Below are 15,000 nucleotides of genomic sequence, written 5' to 3'. Positions count from 1 at the left end.
GGGGGCTGCAGGGATGTGGTGCCAGCGGCGCTGCGGGCTGAATCCATAGCCCTGAGGGGCCAGATCCGCGGGCCGTAGTTTGCCTGCCCCAGAAGGAGGTGCTGAGCAGCCTCAATTCCCACTGAAATCATTGCTCTGCACCATGCAGGATCAGACCTAAACATCTCTGATTCAACTGCTGTAAGCACACAAATCATACACTTTCTAAATGTGCCTTGGTTTTGGCCATGAAGTGATTTAATTCCAACTTGTCTGATTAAAAAAAAGAGAGAGAGAGAGAATAAGTTAAGGTTACCTATTAACGGCACAGAATCTGATGTTGCTGGCATAATTTCTGCCACAAGTAGCATAAAGACAGTAAGAGACAATAAAACTGTTATACCTGAAAGATAAATATGAAGTACAGAATTAGGACAGCAGCTTATCGGGTAATTGCTATCCACTAAAGAACAGATTTGAAGAAATGCTGTATGAAATTTATTCTCACAATCCTACCTTTACACTGATGTACTGATTGTACTCAGTCCTGTTCTCTTTTGATACTACTTTAAAAATTCCCATTTTAGAGGGTAGAAATCTTGCCAAACTAGTTTAATTTTTTCTAAATCTGTGCTTTTAATAAATCTAATACAAAACCCTTCATGATTAGGTTCCAATTTTTGTGCACTTGTAGGATCTAATAATTTATTTTTGGCCTTGTTAAACCTTGCTATACTAATACAGCACCGTTCACTTTGCATCACTGTCCAAGGGATCTGATAAAATATGACAAATTAAAGTACTCCTTGTTTTATGTTCCATCACCCCTTTTGAAAAGTTCACGAGGGAGTCTTTTGTTTTGAGCTTTCAATAACTTGATACAGTATGTGATGTGCTGATCAATAAGTTTGGAAGACATGAAGCTAAAAAGTACAGTAGTTAATCCCAGAAAACAGAAATTGCCCTGGGAGAGAGACGGATGTTCTCTCTGAAATTAGCTGTTGATCTCTGAGAGTTGCTTGCTCTAAGCAGTTCTGATACTGATTTCTGGATTTTGATTTTTGTTGCTCACTGATCTGCCCCCTGAATATGACTCAGCTGTTGTCCTGATGGGATCTCAGGACTAGATTTGCACAGAGGGAACCACTGTCAGTTGGAAAGGGACTGCAGAACAGGAGAGCACATCCTAAAAATACAGAGAATAGTCAGAAGTCAAGGGCTAAGGAAGCTGCTCTGAAATCCAAGAGAAACATACACTAAACATTAAAACAGCACTTGTGCAGAGATGCCCAGTTTATATTCTGTCTTTTGAACAACCATTTTCATTAAATAGAAATGAATACATTTGTTATGTCATACCTTAACGATCATGTATTACGAAGATTCCAGTTTATCCACTCCACACAATCCAACATTTAGCCATAGATTTACAAAAAGAAGATAGCCTTACCACTAAAATATTTAAATAGAAGGAGCCCAACTTTCTCAAAAGGATGCAAAGGCTCTTAATGTATCACTTACTAGTAAAAGGAATATAAACTGAAAATAATGCCAGACTAAAATGCCAATATCCATGTTCTTTACAACATAACCTTTATTCAGTGAAATTATTTTTTCCCTTCAACACGTAAGTGTCAAACAGAAGCTCTGTTTGTAATACAGAATTATATAGTTAAACATTGTAATGCTGCTGTGTGTTTTTGTTGTTTATGTAACTCCTAGCTCCACCCTAACTAGTAGTTTCTTTCATATCTTTGCTAAGACACCACCGTAAGATATGCTTTAAAAACACCTACATACATTTGTTAGATAGAAATGCAGCAAGACAGACAAACTTTTGCCCTAAGCATGCTGAGGCTATCTAGCTACACTGAAATCATAGAGCCAACTTTTAAAATACTTGGTAATGTGTTTACCTAGTGAGATCTTCTCTCCTGAGTCAGCCGGAAGCAGAAAAACTAACAGGGCAAGTGCCGATATCAGCACGCAAGGAATGAGAAGATTGAGTCCATAATACAGAGTCCTACGTCTCATAGTCACTGTGAATGTCACATCTGGGTAAGGTTCTTTACAACATTCATAAAAACTCTCACTCCTCTTTCCGGGAACTCCTGCATAGAAAAAAAAACAAAACAGGGAGAAAAGCAGAAGCTAATCTGCATATAACCTATGTTAATGTAGAAGTTACATTTAGACAAAAGTCTCCAAGTATCATCTCTGAAGTCCCACAGCAGGTAGAATGTTCCTCTTTAATTCCAATTCTTCTCTCTGAGTCAAAAAGGTTTTCAATGAACTTGCAATGATCAGAGTTCTCTCAATGCCTCCACCTTCTCCATACGTTCTTCACCTGTTATCTTTTTTTCCACCACATTTCAAATGCCACTGCCTCAGACCTTCATAGTGTATACCAATTCACTGCTTGGCGACCCTAACACATAGCTTCTTTTTTCTGATATCTACAAAGAATGCTGGTTCATATGTCTACCAAGGATCTGTTAGGTAAATGGACTGATGGATCAGCATGCATTTGTACTGGGACTTGCTAACTGAGCTCTGTACATTTTTACTATCTGAAAAAAAAGATGGGGGGGCTGATCATCATTTACACAAAAATCCTTTTATACTGATCTACCTTTCCATCCACTTTAAAGCCCCTTTACACTCCCAAAGTACAGAGTGTAAATGAAAATCAGGTCCAAGGAGCTTACCTACTAGATCCCACTCTCCATTTGAAATGTATCCCGATATATCTGCTTCTTGCATTTGTAAGTCCAAGGACCATCCACCATAGGTCCAGGATCCAAACTTCAGATTACACTTCTGAACATCAAACGGAAACCAGCGCACATCTATGTAGCACGAGCTCTTGAATATGCCTAAAGTAGAGGTTAAAAAGAACAAAAAAAAAATCAATAGAAATTCTTGCTTCACGTACTGTTTCATCTGTTTTTGTAACTGATCCCTGTTACACACTGCAGCTGTCCAGTACTTACTCTGTGGGTATGGCTACACAGCAAAGAAAAACCTGCAGCTGGCCTGTGCCAGCCGACTTGGGCTTGCAGGACTGCAGCCCAAGCCCAGAAGCGTACACAGCAATGAAACAGCCCCATAGTCTGAGCCATGTCAGCATGAATCAGCTGCCATGGACCAGCCGCGGGTTTTTCTTTGCTGTGTAGACACACCGTAAAAGCACACTTAATACCTGTACGGTACACTTCAAGAAGTGAAAAGGAAGAGCATTCAAACTTACTATAGTAATAGATTTGCAGAATCTATATATTGACTATATATCCTCCTTTCATTTAATTGCATAGGCCACTTCTCTAATACCTTTTCCTGGTGTTACTATTCTCTTCATGATGTGCCTGGGCTGGGATTTCTGTTACTAAATATAATGAGAAGCCCTATAAGATGATTTACGGTCTTTTAAGATTTACATAACATTGGCTCATTCATTTCAGGAAGGCTAACCTCTATTTGTTGTTTGTTGGGTTTATTGTATAAAACGGTGGGCAAAGTTAAGCATGACAGATCAAGGACCCATCACTCAGCACCTTGCAAGATCAAGTCCATAAACACCATTGCTTCCTATGAGCAAAAGGGATGGAGACTTCATGGACCATACTAAGGACCGCAGTAGATTTAATTTACCTGGGAAGCACTTGGATACTACAGTGATGGTTGCTCTATAAGACCCTAAGCTAGACAAAAGAAACCTGATTCTAAGAATAATACTCTAGGGAACAGAAACACCACCAGGTATCCAATCAAACACTGATCACTATATTTCAAAATTTCAAATATGAAATACAAGTATTCTTAGGAATGAGCTACAGACCAAAAGCTGGTCCGAGAAAGTGTTTGGTGCATCACTTCAAACAGCAAATCCATCCAAGAAATTAATAAACTACTTACTATAAGAAAGAATTCATGAATAGAGGGGCCAAATTCATGGAATAAATTATTCATGTTTAATTACTCTCTCAGCTTTAGGAAAAAATATTCTTTGTATGTTAAAAGATCATATCATTTTTATTTCTACTCATAATTCCAGACTTCTGAAACCATAAATTGATAATAGGAAATGGGGCAAAACCAGTGATATGACAGAGGATTTACATCACTGCAATTGATAATTTATTTTTGTATGGTGGTATCCATGCAAGAATGTGTTCTTAAATGATTCATGCATAATTATAGGTACATATATGTAGTTTATATAGTTTTAAATCTAGCAAACAGGTACTATCTGGATTTATATGTAGTATGAATGCATTTATATCCAAACTATGAGATGACTTCATATTTGAGTAGGCAAGAGCTTTTACATGAAAACAATCTATTTCTTACCTGGGGGCAGGTATTGGCAGTGTCCTGAAGAATTGACTAAAACATTGGTATGAAATGTCGCATCAAATCGCTCATCAGCACTAGAATGGGAGGGAAGAAGAGCTGAATTACACTCTGATGGAATCAATGAGGTCTTACAGAATTGCAGTATTCTTACAAAATGTGGATTTCCCCACCCCCCAAAACCAAAAACCTCTTGATTGTCTTCTCCTCTAACTCCAACTTTATCCCAATGTCCTGTACCTGACTTCAGTGGAGTTACTCCTGATAAACACAGCTATAAATCAGCAGTTAATAGTCTCATTCGCTTGCTCTCTGATCACCTCATCTATAATCTAAGATTAGATTAATTACAATGGCATCGTGTGATTGGTTTCAATTTGTGAAATAAGCCCTTCCCAAAAATCCTAGAGGAACTCTACAAAGAGAGCTGGTCTCCTCTTGTTGCCAGCAGCATATAACTTTCATTAGCACTAAGAGGAGTTAATGAACATTGAGAGACTTTATGAATAATTTCTCCTCCTTGCCTGCCCCCAATACGGCCACAGATTACTTTTGCTCAGTGAAAAGACTATTTAATATAGCTGAAAGCCTGATCAATCCCCACTGACATCAACAGGCGTCTTCCATTCACCTCTGTGGACACCAAATCAAACTCTGAGTAATTAACTCAGAATTGACAAATCAGGAGGCTGGTAAACTAAAATCAGTCCTTATTATTGTTTCATCTTTTAATCTAGTAGTGCGGTGAAATAATATTACTATTAGTGCTGTTTGATGACCTCTGATCTAAGGCATTACAACCGCTTGATCGCGATCGACTGGTCGATCCTGGAGCTTCTGCCAGTCGATTGCGATCTCCTGCTGCTAAAAGTCTTGTGGCACAGTGGGGCTAAGGCAGGCTCCCTGCCTGCCTTGGGCATGCGCCACTCCCAGAAGCGGCCAGCACACCCCTGAGGCCCCAGGGAAGTGGGGAGGCAGGGGTCTCCCGCTGCATGCTGCTCCTGCCTGCAAGCACCACTCCCCACAGCTCCCATTGGTCAGGAATGGGGAACTGCGGCCAATGGGAGCTGCAGGGGACAATGCCTGCAGAGAGGGACAGCTGCAGGGGCAAGATGGCCGCTGCTGGGAGCAGCGTGGGGCCGGGGCAGGCAGGAAGCCTGCCTTAGCCCTGCTGCACTGCTGACAAGGAGCCACCTGAGGAAAGTGCCTCCCAGCAAGAGGCCACATCCCAACCTCCAGCCCTGAGCCCCCTCCCAGAGCCTCCATCCCAACACTCTGCCCCAGCCTGGAGCCCCCTCCTGCACCCAAACTCCCTCCCACACGCTGACCCCCCTCACCCCCATCCCAGAGTCCACACCCCAACCCCCTGCCCCAGCCCGGTGAAAGTGAGAGTGGGTTGCACTTAAATTCAAAAAGTGATCTTGTGCATAAAAAGGTGGGAGCCCACTGCCTTAGATTATCAGTACAGATGCAACTGTTATTAAGATTAGGAATGGATTAGCTTCTTTCATTTGTTTTAAAGTGTTGCCTAATTGCATATTTGTGTGTGTACAAAAAAAAAAGATTGCCAAGTGATATCTCAAATACGTTTGCCCTAGTATGAGGAAGTTCTACAGCTTGTTTTATACATACGTTCGCTCTACATGGTCACAGTGTTCCCTTTTGGCCTTCGACTCTGTCGCTAATGATTTTCTTAGGAAATACACAAGCTGGAAGCTGCTATATGTAACATATATTAAAATGAACCAAAACCAAAAACCCCACTCTTTGTTCCTGAGACAAAAGTTTAATGGATTAACTGCCTTAATTCTATTTATGTTATCAACAAAGATTTTTAAGATAGTCATAACAGGAAATAGCTACGTATTGTTGACTGTTCGGGCTGGCTCCAGGCCGCCTCCTTTTTTCAGGCTACTAAATGAATTTGGGGTGAGTGGACTGATGGGTATTTGGTTTGTGCCATGTCTTTTTGTTTGTAAATTATGTGTGTGTGTGTGTGTGTGTGTGTGTAACTGGTACATTTTAAAAATCATGAAGTGAGGAACCTACTGTACAATCCAGATTCTGAGGCAGTTCTCAGCTCATGATATTTCCAAATGTTTGGGATGCTCCAGTGACAAGGTCTGTAAAAGTACCACCTGAATGGAACATCTTACAAGGGTTTGGGGTGAGACTTTCCTATTACCAGTGTCCCACAAGGGATTCTTTTGTTCTATATATGTGCAGTACCATAGTACTATGCTGGTAAGTAACCCTAAGCCTAAGTAACATTCACTGCTCATTTAAACCAAAATCACCCCATTTGGGTAAGAATTTTTGCCACTATCAATTACAAACCAGAAGCTTGGTGTAAACGGCTTGGGTACAGGGTTTCCTAGCTGTGGACCTGCACCTGAGAAAATCCCAGAAAATACAGGTGAAATTAGCCTGGGCCACAAGGAAATGCTGCCAGCCCCTCTCGAGACACTGAAAATAGGTGACAGCACCCTCAGTCATCTGTCTCCATGGCACAGTCTTTGCTTTAGCTGATCAAGAAACCCACGTTATCTACAGGATGGTTTGAACTTGATAAGGCTCTGCTCTCCCTGCCTATTAGCAGTTTAGATTCTTCTCAACTTCAAAAACAGAATCAGCAAAATAGGCTTTGGATCTAAGCTAGGGTGAAGGTACAATATTCATGAGCCGGAAGGATAAGAGGCATTGTCAGTGAGTTCAGATGCAGAATTAGGGAGGGCTGTGGATTGAGGGGTGTTAAGGAGGACTAAGGTGGATAGGGAGTATTAGGAAAGGGTTTGAGTCTAAAGGACTCCAACACGGCAAATTCTCCATAATTGAAACTGAGGGTGAGAGGATGCTGTGCGCCCTTCTTGCACAGACCCACCAATCAATACTAAGAAGCTATTTTTATTGCATGCATTGTTTTTAACCAATCTGTCTGCTAAAAGGCAAAACAGAATTATTTTGTATATACCATAGATCGAAGCATTGATTTTGTAGATAGTACTGCAATTTAGGTCAGATATTCTAGTGAGGATTGGTAATTGCATTGATATATTTTTGAATACCGTAACTCAGTGCAGTCATGGAACAAGGCAAGAAGTGTTTGATTAGATATTCTCAAACCACTGTATGCTTCCCAGTAATTAATATATTTTAAAAAACTAATTCTGAATAATTTGCAAAACAGAAAAAAGAGCCAGATCTGCAAGAGTAATTTGACCAACTGTAGTTACATTGTTTCAAGTTACGAACAGAAAGTTTACATATTAAGCATTGTAGTTGTCAGTGTCTTTGAAACAAATTAACGTGAAGTCTGAAGACAGGAACAGAGCTAAATTTTGCAACTGTGATGTGCATGGATATTGATTAGAGCAGTGTTTCCCAAACTTACAACACTTGTGTACCCCTTTTGAGACATCTGTCTTGCCGGCGTACCCCTTCTCTGGTGAAGAAATTATAACACCCTCCTAATTCGTTTCATTCTGGATTAAATGTTTATTAGAAATAAATACAAAATTATATTACATACAGTTGAAACAAAACTTTTAATAGAAATAATAGTTACATATAGAAATAGTACTAATAATAATTAAAATAATAGAAGCATCAACAGTGAATATATGGTGAATTCGTATCATTCTGAAATTAAAATAGGCTAGTGAAGAAAGCACTAGTTTTAATACTTACTATTTCGGTACTGAAAAATTTTCAGTACAAAGCAAACTATTCAGTGCGAGGGATGGAACTGCTTTTAACCGGACACTATCACGGGGATATCTGGCTCACTGTTTGTGATCTTAAGACGAAGATGGGGCTCCACATCAATAAGACGATTTCATTTTTTTGTTTTGATGCCAACCAGCGCAGAGAATCCAATCTCGCACAAATACAAGGTGGAAAAAGGCAGAAGATATTTGACAGCTTTGTCTGATAGCGCTGGATATTCAGAGCTAACCCCCAACCAAAATGACGTCAGTGTACTTTGCTCAAATTTTGTTTTCAGGAAGCTATCTGAAGCCAACTCCAAGAGCTGTTCTTCTTCTGAAGCAGAGAGGCTATTTGGCAATGTTTGAACATTGATGATAAAAGGGTGCCTTATCCATTCAAAGGTGCCGTCTGGTTCAGGGAAATACTTACGAAGATCTTTCTGCAAGCTTTCCAAATGCTGCTTCATGGTTTGCAACACATCACTATCAAGTTCATTAGTTGAGTTTATTACTAAGTCATGAAGAGATGGAAAGGAATCCAGTTCACGACAACTAAGACATTTATGCCACAGTTTCAATTTTGCAACCATGGCGCTCACTTTGTCTGGAATATGGATATGAGTTTTCCTTGCAAGGATAGATTGAGATTGTTTAAATGAGCAAATATATCTGCAATATATGCTAGTTTGCACAGCCATTTCCAGTCGTGTATACGGTCTCGCAGGTTAAAGGTTTCATCTAAAAAAACTTGCAATTCTTCTCGCAGCTCAAACAGGCGATTCAGAACTTTTCCACATGAAAGCCAATGCACTTCAGTGTGAAATAGGACTTGGGTGTAATCACTACCCATCTCATCACAAAGCTGAGAAAACAGCCGGGGGTTCAGAGACGGCCTTTCACAAAATTATTTTCACAGCTTCATCCAATACTTGCTTTAGATTTGCCAGCATGTTATGGGTGGCGAGTGCTTCCCTGTGAATGCAATGAGTCAATTTTGCTTCTGGCACAACAGCTTGAATACATGCAACAACTCTTTTCTTTGAACCAATCATGACTCTGGTGCCATCCATGCTTATTCCAACACAACGACCCCAATCCAAGTCACTGTTTTTGATTAAAGTCATCAATAACTTTAAAAATAGCTTCTCCAGTTGTATGTGTTGGCATAGGTTGGCAGAACAAAATATCATTGTGGATGTCATTATTCAGCTCATATCTGACAACCAACAAAAGATTAGCTAAATTCACAACTTCAGTGGATTCATCCGCTTGCAGTGCATAGTAGCGACTCTTTTGTACTCTTGACAATAATTGCTGCTTTACGTTTTCGGCCATATCTGTGATTCTACGATGAACAGTGTTATTTGAGAGGGGGACACGATCTATAGCTTTGCTAGCCTCGTCTCCAATCATCACATTACTTTGGCTGCAGGTTTTACTAATGTCTCACCAATCACTTCAGCAGCTCTGGACTTTGCAATTAAGTACGCCACACTCTATGAAGCTTCCAAAGCTTTCATATTTTCACCTCCTGTCACATTATGAATTGTTTTCTGGGACTTTTGGAGATCTTTGCGCCTATTTTCGAAGAATTCGACAGGTTTTCTCTTGTATTCTTTATGTTTGCTATCGAAATGGTGTTTTAAGTTGGATGGTTTCATACTTTCATTTGTGAGAGTCTTGTAACAAATCACACATAGTGGAACAGGCTCCACCTGTTCCAGTCCACGAAAATTCCAGTTTAAGATATTCTTCAACATATTTGCGGGCTTTTTTAATTTTCTTTGCAGCTGATAGATTCAATAAACTTACAGATGGTTCACATGGTTCACTAATTTTGAACCATGTGAACCATCTGTAAGTTTATCACAATTGTCTGATGTAGCCATATCACTGCATTTTTCAGCATAATTATCACTAACATTTGTATTTCCTTCATAATTTTCTTTTGTACATTTCAAACTTCCCGTTTTTAGCCAGCGATCCATTGTAAATGGGTTTAACAAAAACAAAAGGAGAAATTTTGTATATTAATACACACCAAGTATGTACTTGCTACGATCTTTAGATTACTACAAGTAGTTATTCACTTTTATCTTTTATCCATCAGTATGACTTCTGCACATGCCGAAAAGGCAAGTATATTGCCGGAGCTGCGGTAACGCGCACACGTGCTTTGCGTCAGCACACGAGCCGATTTTTACTTGCATGCTGCTGCCAGCCAGGTCCCGGCTGCCAGCCTGTGTGAACAGGACCCCCAGCCGGCAGCAGGCTGAGCCGTCGGATGGAACCCCTGGTCTGGGGTCCTGGCCGCTGGCCAGGCTCAGCCCACTGTCAGCCCCTTGCCACCCAGAGTCCTGGCCACCGGCCCCACTCAGCCCGCTGCTGCCCTGGGTGAACCCCTTGAAACCCTTTCACGTACCACCAGGGGTACATGTACCACGCTTTGGGAAACACTGGGTTAGAGAATGTGTTTTCAGAGAAATGATAGCAGAAGATGTAACTCATTCACTTTAAAAGAACAAACGACCAGTTCTGCACCCCCTACTCATGCAAGTAAATGCACTGACATCAGTAAGGGGTGCTGGCTGAGGCCCAAACTAATTAGTGTTAAAAACAAACAGAACGCTGTGTAACATGAGTGGGGACATTGAGGTACATAAAGGAATATTAACTTACTGGGCCAGAATCTAGTCCTCTCTGCCCTCCCATCTCCCCCTAGAGGCTGAACCATGCACCACACAGTTATTCCTGAGGATCTTAGCCTGCCCCTCTCCCCCCGATTTCTGGGAATTTTCAATAGAGTAAAATTTTCCAAAGCATCAAAGTGACTTAGGCGCTTAATCCCATTTTCAAAAGCAACTTGAGTGCAGAATTCTGACTGAAAATCATCAGTGGGATTTAGACCTCTTACTGCTTTTTAGAAATGGGACTAAGGCACATTTCAAAATTCTACCCATAGTCTAGATTTGTAATTGCTTTTTGAAGGGCAATGCTTCAAATTGAGATAGTTAGCTACCGTGTTTTTCCTAATGAAGCTTCCGAACTTCATCACAGGTATCATCATGTTATGGATATAATAATATGTTCACATATTGGGGTGTGGAAGAATCTGACAGTTTTTTAAGAGGTGCAGATACTGATTGGTATAAATTGAGATGAAACAGCTCTTGGCTTAAACACAAGGGCAGTTCTGACATGGAGGCATCTACTCAGAAAATGAATAAATTTAATGTAAAACTGTGGTGCACATTCCAGTGATGGGCTCCTAGGCAGCAGGCAAATGGCTAACGAGCTTACCCACATGCCACTGACTTTTAAGTACTATGTAAATTATCAGCTGCATTCACTGGCAGCCACTGAGGAGCAAGGAAAGGAACTTTCCAGGTGGCTTCAGTTTGCATATATGTGCAGCTAAAACAGAACACCAGGACTCGAGATCTACCACTGCTCAAACACTGGCCTCCTATTTGTGCAGCAGACAGAGTTGGACTTAACAATGAATATGCTATTTGTCATTGCAAAAGGAAGGAAGTATGCCAATGTAATTACTACATTCACCCCCTCCATATTGGGACTGCAACACATACTCCGTGCGGTAGGCCTGCCCCACAGATGGCCATCCTTGGACTAAGGGTGAAGGAGAATCACTCTTGCTGCATGCAAGGGAGCTTGACTCCATACCAGCTCTGCCCAGGAGACAGGGGGACGAGGGGAAGTTGGTAGTATCCTAAAGAAGGAGACAGGAGCTGTACTCAAACTCACAAAGGAGACATGCATGAACCAAGGTCTGCAGTAGCAGTCGTGGTGAAGCTGCCAATAGCGTGACACTGAGGTGATTTGGATTTTCGCTCCTCTACCTCCTCACATAGTTGACTACATATTAAAATGTCTTTTGTATCCTGAAAGCAGATGGTGAAAGTCTACAGAATAAAAAATTATCACAGAATTAAAAAAAACTAAATTGTGGTTATGAGACTTCGAAGTCAGAACATTGTAGCTAGAAAATGATAATATCCCTAATACGCACACCTCACTAAAATGGGTGTTACAGTCTATATCATCATGTTCACTATTTTTGCAATACTGTTCTATGATAAATTTTCACAGTCTGCCTTGGGTTGATGTACAGTAGAACCTCAGAGTTACAAACTGACCAGTCAACCATACACCTCATTTGGAACCAGAAGTACACAATCACACAGCAGAGACCCCAAAAATGGCAACTATAGTACTGTGTTAAACATAAAACTACTAAAAAATTAAAGGAAAGCAGCATTTTTCTTCTGCATAGTAAAGTTTCAAAGTTGTATTAGGTCAATATTCAGTTGTATACTTGTGAAAGAACAACCATACCGTTTTTGTTCAGACTTTCGAACATTTCAGAGCTATGAACACCCTCCAGTTCCAAGGTATTCATAACTCTGAGGTTCTACTGTAGAAGTTTTAAAGAGACATGAAGGCTTGCAGCTACTAATAATAATAAACTGGCAAAGATTATATACAAAGGCACAGTGGGCTGATAGTAAAATGTACTGTAGCTGCAGTGAGCTTCCCTCCATTAGGATACAGCTACCAGTCAACACAAATAAAGCTTGGGGAAATGGTTAACTATAAGCATCACTCAAAGTCAAGAAGTAGTCTAATATCTATGGCTTTCAATTTGCAGTTACAGCTACACGTCCATATATAAGTCAACAGGAAATGAAAGTACCTGTTTCAAAATACCATGCAATTATATGAGACAGTTGTGAGAAGACAATTATGCTACACTATTCACAATGGAAAAATTACACAAGAATAAGGATTTCTTTTAAAATATAGTCACTTCGGTCATGTAATTAAATTTCTGCCTGTAGGATTTTTTGTAATAAATATGTGTACCAAATAGTATTAGTTTTCAATAATAGTGGTGTAAAAGTTAATGTACCAGGATTATAAAAACAACATGAACAAATTACATTAAACTTCCAGTTATATGAATTAGTGGTACATATTGTTATCATAAACAGTGTAAGTATTCACCTGTACAATCAAGTATATCAAAAATTTTCAAAAGTGGCTTCTAATTTTGGGCACCCTAATACCTAGGTACTGATTTTCAGGAAGTGTTAGCATCCACCTTGCCTATTGAGTGCTGTTGGTTTTGAGAGAGCTCAGCATCTCTGTAAATAAGCATTTTGCGTGCCCGGCATTGGACAACAAAGTAGAGGTATCAAAAATTATGGGTAACATTTCAAAATCAGGCTTAAAATAACTTTAGTTTGCATCACTGAATAGAGAAAAAAATCTATATATCTGTTTGTTAGTATGTTAGATATGATTGTCATACCTCATTGTATACATCAGTACACCCTCTTCCAAAAGTACAGATTTTAAGGCATGCACTTAAACATCTTAGTCACTGGTAGTCTGGACACTTTTTGAGTTGCCATTTCACTGCTAGTCATGCATGAGAGAGCGAGAGAAATGTAGCCAGGATCAGGGACTGGAAATGACACTCAAGAGAAAATGAATTTGCAGCAAAAGATACATTAAGCAAAATCAGTGTTGTGAAAACACACCTGTTCAGGTCACATGATGTTCCATCTTGTGAATGGAATGTTTCAAGGATTTTTTTTTTTTAGGCTGATGTGTGGACAAGTGCAGTACTAATTACAATGCTTAAATTAGAAACAACCACCTAATCCTGATGGCAGTTATGCTAGGTATTGGGAACTCTGTAGCAGAATTAATCCTCAGTTTCCTCACTCATTTAACGCTGAATGCAAATGCACACAAGCATGCCAGAAGCAGGGCAGCAATGTGGGCCCTAGAGAGATGAACTCACGTGGTTGACAGTAAAACCTAGTCACTATGTGCTGCTATAACAATATTGTGAGTCAACAACACCTGTGACAGTGACATTAATCATCTAGATGATTATCAAGTAGACGGGGGGGTTACGGGGGGCAATGTAACTGCAACTGACATATTGGGTACTGTATACAAAACTAGTGAAACAAACAATGCAGCTTCTGAAAGGGCGAAGGGAAATCTGGTTGTTACCCACAGCAGGGGTGTGCTTAATCAGAAAACATATGGCAAAGACAGGAAACAAAATCACTAGCAGCCATCAGAAAAACAAAGGGGTCATGTCAGCTCCATTTACAAAGAATGATAGAAAAGCCTCTTATCTAGCACATAAGAACCAGGAAAACAGATGTACAAAACAGATACATTGTCTTTCCCTGAGCTGGGGAATTATATACCTACACCTGCAGCTGACTGCAGAAAAAGACAGGAAGTTAGAGACTAAAGAGCAGCCATCTGTCAAAGCTTTAATATGGCTGCTTTGGTAGAAAGGGTGGCTAGCTAGCGGTGCTAAATGGCATTGCATATCCTAGAGGGCGTATACCTAGGGACTAGGAAGCGGATTGGCTATGGCCATCCCAACCTGTGAATCACTTGTGCCCTGCCCAAAAGCACACTGAAGTCAAAGCCAGTCTGTGCTGGAGGAAGCTATACGTTGCTAAACTGCTGCTCCACTGAGCATCCAGCAGCCATTGTCCCTTCGTATCACCTGACTGCTGGCACTGCATTCCCCAAACCCTTTGTAGGCCCCTGTCCCTCCAGAGCCGTAATTTGGCCCTACAGGCAATTTAGCAATAGTCTCAGGTGTGACTGCATTAACCATAATTTAAAAAGGTATCACAGGCTAAATTCTGCTCTTTGTTACACCTCTGATGATCTGCTGATTTCAGTGGGACTGTAGGAACACTACTCAGGCTAGAATTTGGCCCAGTATAGCCACACTACAATCAATCTGATTGGGCCCCCTCCCCTGATTTAAAAAAAAAAGTATGTAGTCAATGGGGCAGGTTGTGGTATTTACATCGGTGTAACTAAGCAATGCCATTGACTTCCTTAAGGTTCCTCCATAGTTACAATGGCGTATCCAAGATCAAAATCTGGTCTTATG

The 15,000-nt window shown here is 40.4% G+C and overlaps 1 protein-coding gene across 5 annotated transcripts in view; it reads right to left on the bottom strand.

The window, feature by feature from the left end:
* Nucleotides 1-15,000, bottom strand: part of LOC120373565 (neuronal acetylcholine receptor subunit alpha-7) — a 108,655-nt gene that overhangs the window by 5,480 nt on the left and 88,175 nt on the right. For all 5 annotated transcript variants that reach the window (XM_039492194.1, XM_039492191.1, XM_039492190.1 and 2 more), the window contains 4 exons: nt 4,330-4,409; nt 2,688-2,855; nt 1,896-2,090; nt 296-382 (listed from right to left, as the gene is read on the bottom strand). In XM_039492194.1, the coding sequence (XP_039348128.1) occupies nt 296-382; nt 1,896-2,090; nt 2,688-2,855; nt 4,330-4,409 (530 nt within the window). The remainder of the gene's footprint in view (nt 1-295; nt 383-1,895; nt 2,091-2,687; nt 2,856-4,329; nt 4,410-15,000) is intronic.

Source organism: Mauremys reevesii, linkage group 10 (assembly GCF_016161935.1).
Source record: "Mauremys reevesii isolate NIE-2019 linkage group 10, ASM1616193v1, whole genome shotgun sequence".
In the NCBI taxonomy this organism is placed as follows: domain Eukaryota; kingdom Metazoa; phylum Chordata; order Testudines; family Geoemydidae; genus Mauremys; species Mauremys reevesii.
Note: the sequence above shows the minus strand (reverse complement) of the source record. Positions and strands in the feature narration are given on the sequence as shown.